Source organism: Aythya marila (genome assembly GCF_965140915.1).
Source record: "Aythya marila genome assembly, chromosome: 4".
NCBI lineage: Eukaryota > Metazoa > Chordata > Aves > Anseriformes > Anatidae > Aythya > Aythya marila.
The window spans coordinates 58010346-58031562 of record NC_139045.1 but is presented as its reverse complement, the minus strand read 5'-3'; the positions used below and the strand labels follow the sequence as shown (position 1 = coordinate 58031562).

Genomic DNA, 21217 nt, shown 5'->3' with positions numbered 1-21217 from the left:
CCATCTCCCCTCCTCGACCGGGGGGGCGAGCCCCGCGGGAGGTAGACTTGTCGGCCGCGGAGAGCTGGCCGGGCTGTGCTTGCTTCCCCCAAAAAGCGTAGCGGTAGAGAACAGCCACGTAACGCCCCTCGGGTGCCTCGCAGGGTAAGGAGACCCTTCTGCTCCTCAGGAGGTTTCTGCGAGCTGTCTGTGGTAAATAAAGGTGGTGTGCTCACGCGGCCAAACTCAGGCCAGGCCGGGCCTAGCTGAGCAAGGTACTTCAGCAAAAAAAGGCAAAAGTTCCATGACAGGTAGGGAAACATGCTGCTGGGAATGATCCCCTTTTCTTCCTTTTTGTGTTATTTGGGAAAATAGACAGTTAAGCCAGTTGGAAATCTGGGACAGGCTTTGCACCCTCGCTAGGAATTGCCAGCAAAGCCTGAGCAGGCAGAAACCTACCCACCCTTGTACCGGGGGGCTGGCAGCTTGCCCTTTGCTTTGCTGAAGTACCCAGTGGCTGGCATGCAAAAAAACAAAGAGGCACATTAAACACACAGTGTGTTTGTTCCAGGGCTTAGTCTTAACCAGCCCATGCCTGGTCAACTGAATTTGTTGATGAAGTTTTATCAGATTCTTCTGTTTTACAGTTTTAAGCTGAGGTGGCTAAATAACATGAGAAAAGTACACGGTGACCGTCTTGATTCTGTATGTTTAATTACCCTGATTAGGATCTGTCAGGTGTTTTGGCTGAGTAATTTTACACACCTGTTTGAATTGTCAGCTGTGACTGTGATTAACACAGTTTCTTACCCCTTTCAGCACAAAAGAGCTTTGCAAATTGAATTGTCCTGCTTCGTAGTCTCCGTAGTCATTCTGCATCTGGACTGTTATGAGGCATTGTATTAATATTATTTTAGAAACAGAACTATTCGGCTTGTTCTTTACTTGAAAGGATCACAAGAGGGCGCTCACCTAAAGCAAAAAGTGCACTTTGTGCATGTAGTCGCTGTTTTTTTTTTTTCTGTTTGTCCCGTTCCAGTGTTTTGACGTGGTGCTCAGATTGGTATTATAAACAAATGAGAATGCAGCCAGTGGGCTAGAATGATAGAGGCACACGTGTCAGCATGAGGAAAATGATCAAACTTATTCGCATGCTTTAATTGTTAGTAATTTTATTCCAGGTAGCTAATTGAGAGTATTAGCTGCTCAGATTTAAAATTAATTGTTTGTTAATAACTATTATGGTGGCGTGTATTTTGTTTAATGATGAGCTGTTGCAACACTTGAACTCTGAACCATTGAAGACTGAGGCAATGTAAAGGCTTTGAGACCAAAACACGGGCAAGTTACGGAATTCTCATTACAATAGCTCAAAAGTAAGCGTTAAGTACGTGTACACGTACACTAGCATGTGCAGATGGATCCCTAAAGCAGAAGAAATAATTGATGAGTTATTTCTTGTTTACCTTATTCAAGAGAAATAACTCTCAAATCTTTTAGAAACACATGGGTGAGCTGTTCAACAGAATACTAACAACTCACCCGTAACTACTGTAGCTAACGGGAGAGGCACTCTTCCTGAATGATCTGCTGAGCAAAATGTTAAGAGGTCTCTCATTTTAGTCTGCCCTTTTTGCTTGCTTCACGCAGGAAATAAGCAGGACAATTTTCTGCACTGCATGTTGCATCCAGTTGTTGTATACTTCATATACTTGTTTACTGGGCATAAAACGCCTATTCATTTGGAATCATAATTGACTGAATATGTTCGTTTTTAATAGAGAGGAATGGAAACAGAAATGCAAATGTGAACAGCTTTTAACAAATGTTACAGATACTAGTAATTACGTAACAACCCAACTTTGTTCCAAAGTCCACTTGCTGACAGGTAATCTGAGACAAAACAAACACGAGTGAAGTATTTCAGCAAGGCTTTATTTTGTTAGTAACTGAGCAAAGTAATTTTCTTTCCATGATCCAGGTAATGTACAGAATGAATCATTATGGCATGAATAATTATGAGAATAATGAATAATAAACACATGCTATTGTTTTAGCTGAGAGCTGCCTCACTCTTGGTACAGTCCAGAGCCTCAGTTCTGTAAAGGAACTCCACGTATGTATTTTTGTGCCGTATTTCACTAACGTCTGTGAGTGCTGTGCTAAGGAAGAATGCCCTTGTATAGGGACATGCATGAGGCTGAGTCCAGGTCACAGTGTGGTGGGGTATGATGGGTGATATAAAGTGAATACTTTACTGAGTTCTTCCAGTTAGAGCATGCCAGGACGGCTGTGGGAAGGTGCAAATAATTATGATATGCTGGTGTTGTTTTCCCTCATTGGGAAGTTGCACCCTGCGGCCTGTGCAGAACATCTTGTAAGGTGGGAAGAGGCGTCCAGGAGCCCATCCAGCTTCGGCTGTGGAGCTGAAGGAGCCGTTTCAGGGCTGTTTGTTGCGTTTTGACGCCCATAGGTGCTACTTCCCCGAGGAGCACCGCGCAGCGCTGCCTCACAGCGCCGCTTCCCTAGCACCTGCTGCTTCCCCCCTTCACGAACACCCCCAGCGGGCCCCTCCCCGTCCCCACGCGGCTTCCCCGGCTCCGTTTCCCCCCAGGACCCTCGAGCCCCGGGCCGTGAGGGGAACCCGCGGGGCTCCCCCCGCCGCCCTCAGCCCCCTGAGGCGGCGGGGGCGGGCAGCGCGCATGCGCGGCGCGGCGGCGGGCCCGGCGGTGGCGGCGAGGCCGCCATGGGGCGCGGCGGAGGGGCCTGAGCCCGGCGGCGCCTCCCCCGTCCCCGTCCCCTCATGGCGGAGCCCGAGGAGCCGCTGCTGCGCCTCGCCGAGCCGCCGCCTCCCGCCGGGCCGCCGGCCCTAGGCAGAGCAGCGCCCGGCGGGGCCGTCAGGCTGAGCGGGGAGCCGCGGGAGGTTGACGACGACGACGACGAGGAGGAGGAGGAGGAGGAAGGCGCCGAGGGGGATGGCGAGGAGGAGCCCCTGCTGCGGCCCTCCTGGGGCAGGGAGCCGCGCCGCGCCGCAGGTAGGTGCCGGCACCCGGCGGGGCTGCGGGACCTGCCCGGCGTTTGTCTTGCCCTGTCTCCGGATCCCACCTCGCAGAGGGAGAGGGACGGGGGTGAAAGCCCCGAAACGGGCGGGCTCGGTTATGAAACCGAGAAGCACAACGAGCACGGCTGCTGTGCGGGGTGAGGTGCTGGGGATAACCTGCACAGCCGCTGCCTGCTGCCTCTCCCCCGGCTTCCGAGCTCTCAGCTTCCCGACGGCTCTGCAAGCAGATGGACACCTCGGGGTTAGCTCTTCGGAGAGGGGTTTGTGGCCCTGACCAGGATGTGTTGTCCTCATCATACTATAGGATTTCTTTCCTGAGACAGGAGTAAAAAGAAAGTTTGTTTTGGAAGAACAGTTCGTTTTAAAAGCAACCAACTAACCCTTCCCCACCAATTTGAGCAAAAAAAGCTATGCTAGTAACTTTCCTTTGGGTAGCCATAGGGAGTTTTTGCTAGCATCCTGTGTTTAACCATAAGGAAAACAAGAAAAAAACAGTACTTAACATTTCGGAGTGGAGACGAGAGGCATGTGCCTTGCCCTGCTGGGGCAGTAAGGATGGTGAATGCAGAGCTCTTGAGATCCACCCGAGACTATGTAAGAAAATCTTACAGCAGCATCATTTCTCTCAGTCTCGTTTCCCTGTCCTCGCCTTTTCTGCCTGTCAGACACCTGAAGGTACAGGGGTCTTTCCTGCTGTTCCCTGGGTCACATGGAACAAATGCACCAGATGTTATTCGTGGTTATTATTACAACACCGAGACTGTTCTCATAATACAGTTATGGTCAGAACATGCATAGGAAAAGATTGGTTGAAGGGACTACCTTACTAATGTTAAGAGTATAAAGCAAGTTTAGTATTACAGGAACTGTCATGCTACACTGACAAAATATATTGGTTTAGCTTATGTCATTGCTAACTTGATGGAGGAGCAGGTTGAAGTGTACACAAGGGTTGTCACCCAAGTGTCATTGGGATGTCTTTGTTCAAATACAGCAGCTTCACAGCCTCAGACCTCGTGTGAACTAACTTGAGGCAAGTTAGATGGACAGTTAGCCTGTGGGGGTGAGCCCTGGTCTCCCAGTTGGGGGTTACTGGAAAGAGTCATTTTCACAGCTGTTGCAAGAAGAACCTTGAACACTCAACAACTCTTCAGTTCAGAGACTGTACTAGAAACAAAAAGTGACTGTTACGTGTTTTCACAGTGGAAAATTTGATTATTTTAATCTTTGAAGAAGGAAACCAACTTGGAAGACCCTCCCGCTTTCAATAGACACCGGTTCCGAGTCAAGCTGCTTATTTTCACTTGGGGACTATTGGTAAACTGAAAGGAAACTTCTTAAAACTGCCGATGTCCTTGCTTTCAGCCATATGTTTTTGTACGCCCCCGTCGCCGTAGTGATGGCTTTCTAGTAGCACAGTAGCAACACGAACAAATCCTGTTTCAAATATTTTTATCTTGAGCATACAGCATAACATTTTTTAAAAAAATTTTCATTTAATACATTCTTCCTGCAGTTATATTTAATTTAAGAAAACACGTGACTGAAGAATATATTCCCCGAGACAGTAAGGATTTTTATGGTTATAGGTTCTGGAGTTAATGTCAAGGAATTAAAAACTGACTTCTGAGAAAGCTAGCCTAAAGATATGTTGCAGAAATCTTCAGTTTAAAAACTTGCATGCAGAAAAAATGGAAAAAGTTTGAAGAGTAACGCAAGTACTAACACCTGCCAACTGCTTTTCCAGTTAACTTTCTAAATGTCTTGTATACTTGTAGAGCTGATCTTTTTGTCAGTGTGTGAAGAAGTCGTACAAGTAGGCAGTGGTGCTTTAATGCTGGAATGGTGATGGCATGCTGTGCATGACTGGGATGTGGATACCACTTGTCAGCTCTAGGTGTAGCATACTGCTTTGTGAATAGCATTGTGTCTTAGGAGCAGTTAGCGAACATGCTAGCCAAGCTGTGAGCTGAATAATGTGATACCATTCTAACAGTGGATAATGGACAAGTTCACTTTGTTAGCTGTTTCTACAAATCTTAATAAAAGCAATACATAAATCTTTAGTGCATTCATTCATTCATTCAAACACCCATTTTTATGGGTGTTTTTGATTTTTGTCTCCTTTTTTTTTAGGCTTAATTCTGTAAATAAATCTTTAAAAAATCATTGGAAAGTATAAACACTTTGCAAGGGTAGTCTCAAACGTTGTAAAAGTGTTGTAGATCTGGCTGAAGTTTATTGTATGTGGGTAAATCAGTGGGCAAGCTTGCACTGATTTAGTGGGCTGGATTTTTCAGCCTGCTATTGACAAGGCATTAGCAGGGAAAGTTACTAGTTCTTCTATGTGTTTACTTCTGTTGTTATTCATTCTTAGTGTAAATTGCACTTAAAATTGCTTATTTCCTTATTTTTTCAGGGCACACAGGACACGCTGTTGATATGAATACGTTTTTGGATGATCCAGAATTTGCAGAAATCATTCTGAGAGCAGAGCAAGCTATAGAGTGTGGAGTTTTCCCAGAAAGAATCTCTCAAGGGTCCAGTGGGAGCTACTTTGCTAAGGACCCAAAAGGGGTGAGCAAAATACTTCAAATTCAGAGACTCTAACAACTAATTTTAAAATGAAACTTATAAATTCCTTTTGAATTGAAAGCCTTTTACCTAAAATACTTAATACTTTATGGTATATCAAAATTAATTGTCTTTTATTTAGGATGTTTTTTTCTCTTTGCTCCTATGTGATTGGTAGACAGTCAAGATGAGTGATACAACCAAAACTGCCTTTTTACTTGTATTTGTCTGCTAAATCTTAACTTGGTAGTTTTTGTTTCCTTTTCTTTCCCTTAGTACTAGATGGTACCTTAAATAGATACGATAACATCGAAGAGGTATCCTAAGGTTACTGTGAGACAAAGACGTTAGTTACCTGAATAGATTGCTTGAAAAGTAACTTTTGGGTAGAATTCTTTAATAAGATGACATATTTCTTCACACTTCAGACATACTTTGACACTGTTTTCTTTAAATCAGAAATACTTTGCTTATGGACCTGTTCCAAAAAGTGGAGGACTCCAAAACATTTTCAGCAAATACCAAAAAGACCGTTCCATACACCTTTGATGATTTGTTGTATCCAATTTTAAGTTCCATGAACAATCTTTGGTCTTAGATAGACGCAGATGTTTGTTAATTCTGAAGATCCTATGTGAGGTAGGCATGGAAGCTGTAACACTTCAAGTTTCAAGGTTTTCAGAACACCTTCAAGATCATTTCCTGCATCTCCAAAAAGGTCATTTCCCATTTGTCTAGGGTTTAGCTTAATTTCTTTTTTAACCTTTATTCACATTATTGGTCAGTACAGAATATATTCCTGTTCTGCCACCTACTTTTCGTAGATGTCCAGCTTGTTTTAATGCCAGATCTCTGATGATGGCATTTACACTTTTGAGGCAGTGATTACCTGGCTTAATTCAAATAAATATGTGAATAACTTATGTTGTGTTCTCATTCTAAATTAATTTCTAATGTAAAGTGATAGAACTACCTCTAGAAAATCCAAGAACTGCATGTTCTAGATCAGGCTCTTTGACCAGCAGATGCTTGAGGCTCACAGTGTCCAGGGGCTAATGAGAAAGTAAGCATTGTTTTTGTAACCATAGTGTTTAGGATGGAGCACCTTTTTTCTTTGTTTCTTCCATGGTGATTCTATTGGTTTCATTTCTGTTTTGCAGTGAAGTGTTGGTTTTGTTCCCAGCAGTGACGTGCTTGCCTCTCCCCACTTCATGCAGGTCATTGGTTTGAATGCGTCTAAGAGAAGTGAAAACATAAACTAAAAAATCAGTGATTTTTTTTTTTAGGGAGGCCAGAAAGCTTTCATTGCAAAATATGAAAGTATTTACTAGCATGACTGAGAATAATACTGAATTCCTACCTTGCTTTGAATTTTGCTTTTGTTCTTTTTGCGCTTAAACCTTATCTAAATTTGTTCTCCATATTAAAGGTCTGATTAAAAAAAATCATTTTGCCACTACTGTGACTAGAATGGATCCCGTTTGTAGAATGGATTTCATATCCTGTTTGACAGAGTGTTGCATCATCCTACTTCAGACCAGTTTTGTGACTTGCTTTCTCCTACTCTTCTTGAGTAATCTTCTCGTTATGTGGGAAAGAGCTTATTAAAAGACGCACTCAGCCTTCTTACTGGTCAGCTTCTGCAGTGTTTACCCATGCTAATACCAGGTTAGAGCTAAGACGTTGCCACTAGGTCATCTTACTGATTTGATTCTTCCAGAAATATAAAACTAAAGTTGTCTAATTAAAATGATCACCTTTGTGTATTTTATTGGCATTGTTGTATGCTGATAAGCAGCAGTTCAGTACTTCAGCAGCACTCCTGCTGAAATGATGAATATTTCTGCATTTGTTGCTTACTGTGTAACCAGGAAAGAAAAATAGATTGTCTGCTGCAAACACAAACTCTTCTGCAAGGTGTTTCTGACCGTTCACCTCTTAGCTAACTGGGAATGTCAATGGAGCCTGTCTAGAAATTGGTTTTGGCTTGCACAATGAAGGCTGGCCTGCTGGGCTATCTACTTACTGAGCTGTCTGGTTTTACTTTGGTTCTCAACAGCAGTGGCTCTTACTTCAGGGAAAACTTCAAAAACATGCCTAGATTTGATGCTACAGCACAGTGTGGTCCAGGCGAGCACTGGAACGAGCTAAGCTCCTTCTTGGAGCCTTCAATTTGCGGGAAGTGTTACCCAGAGAGTGACTCAGAAAGGAGATATGAATGGCTTGGCATATACTACCACGTACACCGCTGTGTCTGTGGGAAACAAAAAGCTGCCAGCTTTGTTTTGAGCAGGCAGGTACCTGTGATTCACTGGGAATAGTTAAATAGCTTCTTAACATTTCTAAACCTAACGCTGGGGTTTTGACTAAAGTAGTATACCAAGTACATTCAGTTTCCAAAGCATTGTGACTTTTTTAAAAGGCCAATTACTGATGTATTCTGTGCAGAGAACATAGGTTTGCATCTCAAACTGTCGCGTTACAGAGAATGCTTATTGTAAACATAAAAGCCTTTTGTGGAGGCCTAAATTGAATAGTAAGTGGTTCCTTGCATAGAATTTGCTTGTGATTCTGAAGGTATTCTTCGAATCACAGATAGCAGCATGTTGTAAGCGTAAGGGAACTTTTGTCACTTTGTTTCCTCTTGATAGGAAGCTTATTTTATAGGATGAATGCAAATAGTGATATTTTATAACTTCTTTATTCTGGTAGTTGATGGGATGAATCCAACCGGATGGACAGGACAGGTGCTGTACTCGTGTCTGGTGGCTGGTGTACTCTGTTTACAAATGCAATGAAGCAATTTCCCTGTAGCTAATCTTGTCCAAAGAAGGATTAAAGGCAGGTCCAGAACAACTAGCTGGTTCATCTCTGTAATCTAGCAGAACAGGCAGTTCATGCAGAAGGATGCTAGTTTCTGACAGCCAGCAAACTTATTTATGTCTTGTAGTGTAAAACAGCTATGAAAACTGTGGTACGGCTACCATCAATGTTTGACTTATTGGGAGAGTCACTTTTTTTGTAAAGATTCAGAAAAATTAATATGTGAAAATATTTTAAATGGTTGTTTTCAATATTTATTAGATACATGTAGGACCATCAGGCTAGAGTTTATCACACATAATTGGAAGGTTATATACATTTCAGTGTAATAATAATCTTGCAGTTTGAGGTTAACAAATATAAAATCGTGTAGGAGGCACCTTGAGAAATCACCTCTTTAAGACAATCCTGCTTTACAGCACAGGCATTAACAGGATTCCTGATGAATGCATAGCTAACCTGTTCTTAGCGGCATCCTGTTTCGGAGACAGCACAACCCAGAATTTTGTTCCAGTCTGGTTCAAAAAAGTTTTTATTTGTATTTTATCTGCTGGGTTTTAAGCATACATGTATGATTTCTTGTTTCATTAACAGTAGATGTGTTGTTGTTCGTTTCTCTATAGCAAGCTGTTGCATGGTTCATTTTGTGTCCCATTCTCTGTTTTTTAGACTAAACAATCTCAGTTCATACAATCTTTCATTATTCACATTTTTCTGCTTATGCTCATTGTTTTTTTCAATTTTCTCTAGTTAGTCCACAGATTTTTTGAAGCATAATGTCCAAAATTGGACACACAACTTTGAGTAATTTTAAGCTTTTTTTCTCAGTGTCTCCAATGAAAATAGTGGCTGATGGTATGAATTGTCAGCATCGAGTCAAGGAATCTACAGCAGTAGTAAATTACACCACTCTTTGGAATTGCAAAGTGCAGTTTTTTATTTTAATCTATTCTAACTAAAAGCAATAAATAAAATGAATACAAAATAAAAAATTGATTATTTGCATTCTGTATATTTGTTGCTTTCCTGGAACCATTTTGTCTCTGTCTGGAATATCTAATCAATCTGGAATGTCTAATCAATCAATCAGGCTGAAACTGCTTTTTGAAGCTACTCTTAAAAGCTCTTTTTTATTCTAAAAGGCCTAAAGGCTTTTTAATTTTGTAAAACTAGTAAATGTTAGCTATTTTTGATTTTCTGTTATAAAGAGTTTAATTTGAGTTTGTGCTACTTCTAGAAAAGCCTTTGGTGACGCATCTATTTGATACATCTTTTATTAGATCTATTATTATCATCTTTTTATTTATTAGATTTATATTGTTTTTTATATATATTTTGTTAGATATAATTTTATGATGTTATCTAAAAATAGCAATTGTAAAATGCAATGTTTAGTGTTTAAAATTATTTTGAAAGCTATTTAACTGAAAGTATTGGTTAATATTTTGCAACTTAAAGCATTCTTAGTTTAGTTTTATATTATTTATCCTAGAAAACTATTGGAGTATTCAAACCAAAATCTGAAGAGCCTTATGGACATCTAAATCCAAAATGGACCAAATATTTTCACAAGATTTGTTGTCCTTGCTGCTTTGGCAGAGGCTGCCTCGTTCCAAATCAGGGATATCTCTCTGAAGCTGGTGCCTATCTTGTAGATGACAAGCTGGGGCTAGGAGTTGTACCCAAAACTAAGGTAAAAGTTCAAATACATAAATTATTGAATGCAAATATATGGTCACAGTTGTGTTGGTCTCTGGACTGTGGTTGTGAAGACATCTTTGTGTATCATGCTTTAGCCCTGAGTCAGTTACAAACTATTTTAAGTCCTAGTGTACAGTGGTTTAGCATAGAAGTGACTGTATGATACAGTCAGTGTATGAAAACAGACAGTGGCTGTATGTTTTTTGTTTTATAGGGTAAGTCTGAGAGCTTAATTCTTTTTTTTTTTTTTTTTTTTTTTTTTTTGAGTTACTTTAGCTTTTAGTATTTTCTTGTATTTTTGTGCTTAGTGATTTGGTGTGAAACATCAGGATTGCAAATAGCAGCATATAAAGATTCCAATTTAAATGTGTTTCATCACATTTCTGTTTGGGATATGTAAAATAGCAAATATTCACCTTTTCCTATTAAACTTGCCTGTTAGAAATGCCTGATGCTTCCTTCTTGTTTTCTTGGCAACTGAGCATAAAATTTTCTGTTAATCTATAAAGAAAATGATAAAGAACTGTGCTGTGTTTTTATCATTTGTAATGGATGTTTTCATATTTTAAGGTTGTCTGGCTTGTCAGTGAGACCTTTAATTACAGTGCAATAGATCGTGCAAAGTCAAGAGGAAAAAAATATGCTTTAGAGAAAGTGCCAAAAGTTGGTAAAAAATTTAATCGAATTGGACTACCTCCTAAGGTAAGATTATAGATAAGTGATCTGTGCTTAATCATACAAAACCTTGAATAATAAAAAACCCTTAAAGAGTAGAAGAAAAACCTTGTTGCCTATTTAAAAAACTATTTCTGAAAGACTGATGGTTGATATAACTGTTACTAGGCAAAACCTGACCAGTATTACATTGTTTCTTTTCTTAGACTATATTTATGATCCAGCCAATTTTTATACCAGTTTGCAGTCTAGTTTTTCTGTTGGAGGAGAAAAGCACATTAAAATACTGTACTTTCTGCTTTTCTTGAGTGCATAGTGATATTCCCTTCAGTGTCTTTTTTTTTTATATTGTGTAATTGTTTCTCCCATTGATAGTTATCTATTTCTTTCATATTTCCTAAATCTTTCTCCCCCTTCTATTTGTTTTCTTCTTTTAGGTATCCTATTGTTACGTTCATCCTACCTTCCTTCTTGTGTCCATTACTTCATGACAAAAACCTCACATCTTTCTTGTATCCCCAGAATCTCACCACAGTGTCTACTCCTAATCTTTTAAAACACAGATTATGCACAGCTTTGGTACTTGTCATTTCCAGCAATTTTGATTCATGTGACACGTTATACAAGCTGGTATCAGCATGGTTACTTGACGCACTGTATATTCATCCACATCTCAGCATGTGTGCATCTCTCTGTGTTTTATGTCTCAAATATAATCCCTCTTTTGAATTTTAATCTTGAGCATCTTTGCTGTTGCCCACATATATGGAGTCTATTCCACCTGTAGTTTTCTTCCCTGGACTCTTGGGAAATGTATTTCACCAATTTTCATGCAAAAAGTATCTGTCTTGGAAAAAAATAACTAAAGCTGCTGGTCTCATCAATGAACATAAACGCTTTTCAGAGAGGAAGAATTTTCTGCTGTAAATTTTGGTGAGTTTCCCGTGAACTAATAAACCAAGTATTCCCAATGAAAGAGAATAGACTGTATTTCTTCCTCTTTTCTTGAAATATTGCTCATAATACCAGAGGTTCATTTATGTTGATCTTTCTGGCTACATTTTGTTCATGGTAAACTCAGTGAGTACTTAAAAACACATTAACAAACAAACAAAACAAAAAAAAAATACTAAGGACAGAAGTCTTTTTTAGAATTTAGGAGTGAAAAAGAGAACACTTATCTTTTTTTTTTTTTTTTTTATATGTATATCACTCCTGCTAGGTGGTTCTGTGTAATATTTCCAGTGTTATATACTTTAAAAGGATATCCTTTCAATTTTTCTGTTAATGTTAAAATTATTTAAATGGGCCTATGTGGGAGTGTTTTCCAAATACAGTTCATTAATGTTTCAGGTTGGCTCCTTCCAGCTGTTTGTTGAAGGATATAAGGAAGCTGACTACTGGCTCAGGAAGTTTGAAACTGATCCTTTACCTGAAAACACACGGAAAGAATTCCAGTCACAGTTTGAAAGATTGGTTATCTTAGATTATGTCATCAGAAATACAGGTATCATAGTGTCCTGCAGTATGTCCCTATCCTCTTGATACAGAAATTGTAAATAATGCTGACTGAAAGCTATCAATGAAGGCTTTAACGCATTTCAAATGTTTGTCTTGCAAGTGAAGGCCAGAATGCTGCATTTAAAACTTCTTCAAAACCACAGAACTTCAGATGCAAACATTACATATTAGAATATGATGAAATCCAAACAACTTTGTGTTGGATCAACATTAAATATTAGAATGACTATATCCAAACAATATTTTTTATTTAAGAATTGAAAAACAAATACTTCTTTCATGATACTTCAGTTATGTCAGTAGGCTATTAACTAGCTGTTTCCCCAAATTAGGTTAAGGGATGGTGGGGTTTCAGGATAAGAGAAGCCACAACTACCATTCCTTTTATTTATGCTAAGTTGGATGCCATTAACAGCACACTTTCACATCAGTGCAAAATGCTTTGTATTCGTTGTGACCAGGCACTGAAGTACAGCTGCAATGTGTCTGTGTTCTCCTGGGTTCATGTTTCTTTCACTCAGCAGCTGAGATTCATCTTTTTACTTTGTGGGTGTTTTATTTTTCCTCTAAAATGCAAAGGCAGTTTTATTGAAGTGTTTCCTTTGTTGCTTCACCTGAGCTGTGCATCTGTAGTGTTCTTCAGGCATGCCAGCACCCAAGGATATTTCTTTATTGATGTTTTACTGTATATTCACCCAGTTAGGGAACCTAAAGAAGTAATATATAGTTAAGAATGCTTGGTAAATTTTCAGTCATTCCAGGAAATCAGTTACCTTAAAGGTTTTATTAAAGGTAAGACTTGTTGATTTGGGGGAGGGGGAGTGGGTGGAGGTGAACAGTTTTGCCTGACTCCTTTGGTAAATCGTCAGTTTACAATATTAGTCTTTTTATATAATTTTAGATGCTGATTACTTTGTAAATGACATGTTGTGACATGCATTTTCTTGTTTAAAGACAGAGGTAATGATAACTGGTTAGTCAGATATGAAAAACAAGATGATGGGCCTGATCTGTCAGATAAGGTAAGAAAATACTCTGAAACACTCTGTATTGTTCTGTATCTTGATTTTGCCTGGGATTAAGTAAATGGCTTTAATTCTGGTACATAGTCCTAAGAAATCTGATACTGCAAATTATTCTAGGCAAAGTGAATGGAAACGCTATTTGGATTAGACTAGTCTGAACAGAGCACTGCTGGAAGTTATTTTTGTTCTTTTTTTCTAGTTTGAACTATAGTAATAAAACTGTCTGCTGTTTCTGAAGTACATTTCTACAGCTATTTCTGTGGTGATTATCTTGTATTTTATTGTATATCACTATTTTTGTAATCACACAAGCATCGCTTTAAAATATTCCTTCCCTAGGATATCCAGTGGACTGTAACTGAAGAATCTACTATTAAAATTGCTGCAATTGACAATGGCTTAGCATTTCCTTTTAAGCATCCTGATGAGTGGAGGGCATGTAAGTATTGCATTCTTCAATATTTTTGGGAGAGTAACTTCTAAATAAGTATTTGCAGTCTGGTTTCATAGTTCGTTACTTTTATAACCCATCACTGTAGTTATATATTGAACCTTTACATAATGGCATACTTTACTTCAGAAAGTTATCAACAAATTATATTTCTGCAGTGGTATATGCAGTTCCATCCTTGTTAATGTGTTTTTTTTAACCCTTAGAACAGTGTGTAAACTGGTAGTGGAACTGAAAAAATAAGTGTTTCTCACATTTTTCTCTTAATGTCATAGAAAATGGCTTGAGTGTAAGGATATGCAAATTTTCTATTTCAAAAGTATTTTAAGGGTACTGTTATAAATGAATAAGCAGACAATCTGCATGTTGTTTTTGCTTGTCTTCAGCTTTAGCTTAGCAATCTCCAGTTAATACTATGGCCAAGCAGATTGGATATTGACGTTTCTAATAATTCTAGATTGCGTCTGAAAACATCTCTGACTACTTAGAGTTTAGAGGGAAGTGCCTGGCAGGGCTTACAATTATTTGTCTGACCTATTAGCCAAACAGGTAATTATGACTTAAGTGTGGGCTAGTTTTATGGGTAAAAGGCTAGCTAATTACCCCACTCACAGCTCTGTGTAGTCCTAGACATCTTGATACTCAATAGCTGCTGTCCCAGGTATGTCTCTGCTACAGTCAATTCTGCAGACATGGCAATGCCTCCTTCCCTTAAAGGTAGGAGGAAACACAGCAATGCTTGCCTTCTCTTGAAAAAGCTGATTAATAGCAGCTACGTGAAAAGTTCAGAATATTTCTCTCAGTGTACTTAGAAAAAGACATCTTAATAAAAACAAAAGATTGTTAAAAATAGGTACTTCTTTGTTCTTCAGTATGAACTGAACATCTGATAGGTTTCTGATTGTAGCCGTTATTTTATTCCAGAGGAAACTGCATTACTGCACAAGGAGAAAGTCTCTACTTCTGTTTACAGTATTTAGTTATTGCTTAAACTAAATACTTAAAATATGTTTTCACTGTTTGGAAAAAAGCTAAGTAGCTGCTTTTGTAATTGCATCCAGATGAGGTGTGTGGTAACAGGCAATGCTGTGAAAAAGTGTGTGTTACTGTAAGTTTTGGGAGGGAACACAGCAGTGGTAAGCATTGAAAAATTTAATTTTTGCCTGTTGTTAATCTGAAAATATGTTTTACCTACGTCTAGATCCCTTTCACTGGGCTTGGCTTCCTCAAGCACAAGTTCCCTTCTCTCAGGAGACCAGAGACTTAGTTCTTCCTCGCATCTCTGATATGAACTTCGTACAGGATCTCTGTGAAGATCTTCATGAGCTATTTAAGGTGAGTAGGGTACCCCGAATTTGGCGTTAGTGAAGTACCGAACTGTTCCATTTCAAGTCTTAGCTGTTTTTTCTTGTTATGATTTTAACTTGTGTATGCCATGAAGTAGCTTTAATACTGGCATGGGTTTATATAATTAGAGGAAACTGTCACCATTGTGATTATTCAGCCCATCTGAGAACATAATTATGTTTTTATATATTTAAGTATCACATAATTGAGGCTAGTTAATTTTTATATCACAAATGTCTGTAACGATTCCATTTAACATACCTCTGTAGTGTGTATACACTTAAACTGTATCAGCCCAAGAAATCTTACGTTTAATATAACTTACAGTACCTGTATACCTTTTACATACTTTTATTGTGTAAAGCTGATACTGAAATCTTGACCATTGCTATTTTAAATGAGTTTTCAAGTGAAAATATTGTCAAATTTATTTTAAAGATACTGAAACTGTGCTACAATATTGACGTGTAATGGAATCTCCTTGTCTGAAACATTCCGTAAACAGTTTTGTGTTTTGGTAGAGAACTTGTAATATTCACTAACGTATCTCATGATCATTTGGATTATTCCACTTGAACGGGGTGGAAAAAAATATGTAATTTCAAACTTAATGAAAATGCAGCAGTAATTTGAAAGCTAGATCCTGAAATGCTGGCACTAATGTTTGCATCTGACTCATCTACGGTCAAAGTGACTCTGGGTTTTCTGTTAAACCCAATAGAATTTGAAGGATTTAATAAAACTGGAGGAGGAAGTGGTGTTCCATTTGCAGAGTAAGGGTGTGGGTCCAAGTAGTTTAACACTGGCATTTAATAAATAGGTAGGCTGGCTTAAATGGTGTTTATCGATATATTATACTTTTCTATTTTCTTTATCAATATTCTATTGATATATTCTACTTTTATGATATAGTAAATTGTTCGTTTTCATATATGCAAATTTTCTGCAATAAGTGGACTCTTCTGAAATTTATTGTCTTGGCAAATATGACCATGCATAAGAAGAATATGATTCATTTGCATGCCAAATGCATAGCTGAAAACAAATGGGTCATTTTCTATAGTAAGTGTGTCTTTTTTGTTTTTAACAAAGACTGATAAAGGATTTGACAAGGCTACTTTTGAAAACCAAATGTCTGTTATGAGGGGGCAGGTAAGACTGCATTTTAAAAAATATCTATATATTTAATATGTTGTCACTTCTCAGATGTTAATTTTTGTATCTTGGGGGTGGGAGGTACACAAACTCCTATACATTTGAAAGACACTTGAAGGTCTTTTCATCTAAGACTAAATTTTGTTCTAGAGGTTGTTCTTACTGGCATATACTCAAGACAACAGCACATACTGTTGTTTGTTTTTTTTTTCTTCTATAACAGATTTTCTAAAATGTTAATTGGAGGTTTGTTTGTTTGTTTTTTTGGGGGAGGCGGTTGGAGGCGGGGAATGGAGATGTACATACCTGTATATGCTTAGAAGGTATTTTAAAAAACAACCCACCAAAGAATAGTCGTAATAGTCATGGAAAAAAATGGTGGGGAATTTAGGTATGTTACTAAATATGTCTTAATTTTGGAGGATTAACTTCATTAATGTCTTACAAGGAAGAAATAAGGTAATAGAATTTCTTCATCCTAGCAGATGTCAGAACCAGTGATTAGCAAAGTAACTCAGGTATTTCCAGATTAGAAATTTGGTGACAATTGAAGCAAGGGAAGAAGAGGTTTTCTCCATCTCCTTGCTGCTTTAAAATTGGTGTGATATGCTAGAAAACAAGCTTTAAATAAAACTTAAATGTAATTCATTGTAGAATAAGCTAGGCATAAGCCAGTGATTTGTGAAAACAAGGGAATTGGACTAGATGAATTAATACTCCTTTTAGCCCTGAATTTACTGAAACTGACTTCTGTATTCTGAAATTCAACATGGGTACTTTAAAGGCAGACATTCACAGTTCCAGGAGTGGCCTAATCTGACCTTCTTTCCTATACCAGGAAGTGCCTTGTACAAGACTACTGTTCTTAGTTAAACATAGTCTTGGTTAACATTAGTTGTGTGTGCTAGCTAAAATCCAACAAACCTTATTCCATTTAATTATTAATAGTTATTTCTGAAATAATTATTTGGATAAGTTTGTGCAGTTGGTGGAAGTATGCTGAAGTATTCATCTTAAACTGGGTTAAGTGGCTTTTTTGTGATGAGTCGATTGGCTACAGGGAATCTGTTATTTAAGAAAATGCTACAGGGAAAAAGCTAATCTCTCTAATTGAGAGAGATCTAGCTAAGGATGTCTAAATTTATTATCTCCTAAAAAGGCTGAGTGTGGACCCTTTCTTCCAACGTTTTTCTTGAAGTGGATTTAAAAATTTAAAATTTAGAATTAAAAAAAACCTTTTCTACCTTTGCAAGAATGTGTCACTGCAAAGGATGCCTTCTAGCAATGATATCTAGACTTGCTTTTGGTGTAAAAACCAAAGTATGTTTCAAGTAAGCTTATAGAAAAGTCAGATAACTAGATTGATTATGAAAGAAGATAGTAATTGGCTATTCTGCAAAGCAGTCTTAACTAAAATACCTGTTAAAATACGTTGTTAAAAAAGAAGAACCTAGTAGATAAACATAAGAATGATAAAGAGCAATGTATTTTGTATGTCAGGCTTCAGGTGACTTTAAATCTGAGGAACTGGAAGTCATTAGAAGCATGTTGTGAAGCAGGGGAAAAATTCTGGGAAGAGTTTCAAACCCAGCTTAAAACAATTCTCAAAAATATAGCAATTATGCAACTGATCCCATGATCCTAGGAATCCTATGGAGGATTGCCTTAAAACTTAGGAAATGTGAGTGAAAAGAGGAGTTTTAGAAGAGCTGATTTGCATTAAGCCATGCTAAGGATTTTCTGTCAGGGTTCTTCAGCCATGGAAGTGTGAAATGAACAGAAGGTCAGTGAGTTGCAAAAGGAAACAGACATTGTGCCAGAGGGGAAAAGAAGGGGTTGAGATTACAGCTAAAGTATGTCAGCAAAATTGAATTTGAATGCTTGCTGTAGTTTACAGTAAGGATAATATTGAACATGGAGTAAATTATCCGGGTTGTGAGTACTGAAGTTTTAGAAGTAGTAATTTACTTATAGATTTGTCTACAATACTTTATAAAAATTGAAAGAGTATTAACATAATTAGAGTAAGATAGTCAAATAGCAGTTGGGTGTCACAATGTTAACAAATAAGGTATTTCTACTTGGAATTGATAAATCAATTCTGTAGAAGACTGTGTTATTGAATAAAATGAGTGACAGCTAAACCTATAAGCCTGTTAGCCACAGATGAACTTGTGTGCCCTCACCTCACCTGCTTTTACTCTTTTAGATACTAAACCTTACTCAGGCATTAAAGGATGGAAAAAGTCCCATTCAGCTTGTTCAGATGCCACGTGTGATTGTGGAGCGAAGTAGCACTGGAAGTCAGGGCCGAATTGTTCATCTGAGTAACGCATTCACACAGACCTTTCATAGCAGGAAGCCTTTCTTTTCCTCCTGGTAGCAACAGAAATATATGGGAAGAGTAAGCTTCTCTAACTGTAGTAAGCTACTTCTGTGTAAAGGCTCTGCAATAATGTACTTCTGCTGTATACCAAGAGCTCCGACTGCCGACGCCTCAGAACTTAAATTCTAAAAGACTTAAGAAATGTATTTTGAATGTAATAAGTTTACAATTTTTGTGTCAAAATTGTGAATTCATATGTCAGGGAATGAGAAGAACTTGTCCATACTGTATTTTTATAGGTTAAATTAATGTATTCTGAATAATACTAAAGGGAAGATGCACAGTTTGCATATGCTGAGAAACTGCTTTTGAATACAACAGGAATTCTTTTTGTTTAGTATAAATGTGAGAACCCTATCAATTTCTTTTTATATGCTCTTTAAAAAAAAAAAAAAAAAAGTGCAGAATGTTATCTTTGTGAAAATGCTTTTCCTTGGAATTTCTTCCTGATGTTTTAAGCTGTTTGTAGATTTTTCATAGGCTAGTTACTTGAAAAAAGTCATGCACTTAAGAAAATAATAATAAAAAAAAACTGCTATAGAGACACAAGTGAAAGAAAGGGAGAAGGGAAAATATGCTTCATGTAGACTTTTTTTTTGCACATGGGGACCAAAAATGGTTAAATAGTTTTCAGTTGAATTATAGCAAAATTCATCCCCAGTAAGTACACACAGTTTCTACTGTGACAAACTGAACTGAGTGTACATTTCAAAGGGTGAAGCTTCACCTGTAGCTTTTAGAACTCGTGTATTTAATTACACGTATAGAAAATGTGAGATTTTTGTTGTGATGGATCTATGAAGAAGAATTGCACAATGTTACAGGTTGGATTTTCAATATGAATATAAATGTGTTCATCAGTCACCAAAGTGGTTCTTCACTGTTAATGACAGAAGCACTATTCATCTCAAAGCCTGTCTGCCTTCTGAGTTTCTATCCAAACACACTATTATTTTTTGACTGGAAGAAAAAAAAACTGTAATACATAGAGCACAGAGACTTATAATTGGACTCTTAGCAATGTCATGCTTATTTGCCAATTTTCATTTGTGTTTAAGTTGTGTCTTAAGACTTGATGGTCATGCTTCTAGATCCGTGGCTTATGTTACATGATAAATATTTTGGTAATTTTCTGGACAGTGAAGACTGGGAATGGGAGAAAAATTGCTGCTTTTATGAAACCTTCAGTATTTCAGACATTGCTGTATTTTGTAATTCTAAGCAATACTGTTGAACTCAAATAATAAAATGCTTGTATTTTATATAATTTTGAGTGGATGTAAATATTAATGTAGCATGTTAGCAATTCACTTGATTAACTGAATTGTTTAAGCCTTAAATGTAAAACTTACTGTGCGGTGGAGTTCAAAATGAGACTGAAATGACCACCTTTATAAACTTTCCATGATTTGTTTTTATCCAAACAGTTTATTAAAATTTAAAGAAGGTATTTATGTACCAGTCGTCCGACTGAAGAAAATAAATGTCATAGTTGAAAATGCACAGGTTTTTGCCTCTGATGTTGCCTCTGTCCTGCAAAAAAAAATAGTCCTTAGTTTTATTTTGTTTCAACCATACAACTTCGTGATAACAAATATGTAGCTGTCACAGGGTGGAAGTGTTTGCTAAATTGTATCTACTGAGGTGATGTAGCTGAAGAGGCACAGTAAGGTAAGTTTAAAAGCCCTGGCCCTTGTGTACTGTGCTCTGCAGTCTGTGCTATACAGAAACGTGTTTCCTCATGCCACGCTGTACTGTTTTACTGGTTTTTCATAGTAACCGAGTTGTTATGACTTGGTGACCAGAACACTCGTACATGCTCTCTAGATCTTGAAAGGCTTCATCACGGTATTGATGATATGGGGGGAGAAATTGAACGTGAAGCTGCAAAGCTGCTTTTTGGTTTGGGGTTTTTGTCAATGCTTAGGGTCCTAGGATCACCTCGTCTAGGCATGTGTTGTTCTTTGTTTTTAAATAAAAAATTAAAACTCACAAAACTCTTCTCTGTTCTTTCCACATGTCCTTCCTCAAAAGCATCTCTTCTTTAACACCTGGTTTTGATTTACTGCTTTAGTGGGAGGTGTTGAACAGGTGCTGTGTGTAACCTGTTTACACAACACGCCAAGCTGTGGTACCTCGGTTAATAGGAAGGAGCAACTGAAGTTCAAAACCTTGCCTATTCTTGTTCTTTGTGGTGTTGCTTTCTTGGTTTTTGTTTTATTTATTTATTTTTTAATTTTGGTATTTCAACCAGAGTACTTGTAGCACTAGACCCCATTTGTAGATTTAGAAATCCTTATTGAGAGAAGGGCAGAGAAGTAAAAAATGGTGATTTTTTTTTCCAGAATTGTTCCACAATTTATAACGTTATTTCTGCTAAGCATCCTTTATTTGCATTTCTCAACTGTAATGTTTAATTTTAAGGACTTCATCGGACTAACAGCGGCGTAACGTTAGGAAGAGGGCAGTTTTGGCAGAAGCATCACCTTGACGTAAAGCGTGTTCGGGGCGTGTTTCTT

General features: G+C 37.9%; 1 protein-coding gene across 2 annotated transcripts; it reads left to right on the top strand.

The window, feature by feature from the left end:
• Positions 1 to 46: 46 nt before the first annotated feature.
• On the top strand, positions 47 to 20664 carry PI4K2B (phosphatidylinositol 4-kinase type 2 beta). Of its 2 annotated transcripts, none has more exons than XM_082760169.1 (10): positions 47 to 144; positions 5460 to 5617; positions 9930 to 10130; positions 10709 to 10840; positions 12167 to 12320; positions 13289 to 13356; positions 13699 to 13798; positions 15012 to 15145; positions 16250 to 16309; positions 18522 to 20664. In XM_082760169.1, the coding sequence occupies exons 2-10, from the start codon at positions 5483 to 5485 to the stop codon at positions 18693 to 18695; spliced, it is 1158 nt and encodes a 385-aa protein (XP_082616295.1). In that variant the 5' UTR covers positions 47 to 144; positions 5460 to 5482; the 3' UTR covers positions 18696 to 20664. The 2 variants fall into 2 exon arrangements, with proteins under 2 accessions (XP_082616295.1, XP_082616294.1); XM_082760168.1 differs by lacking the exon at positions 47 to 144 and adding an exon at positions 2633 to 3014.
• The last annotated feature ends 553 nt before the right edge of the window (positions 20665 to 21217 follow it).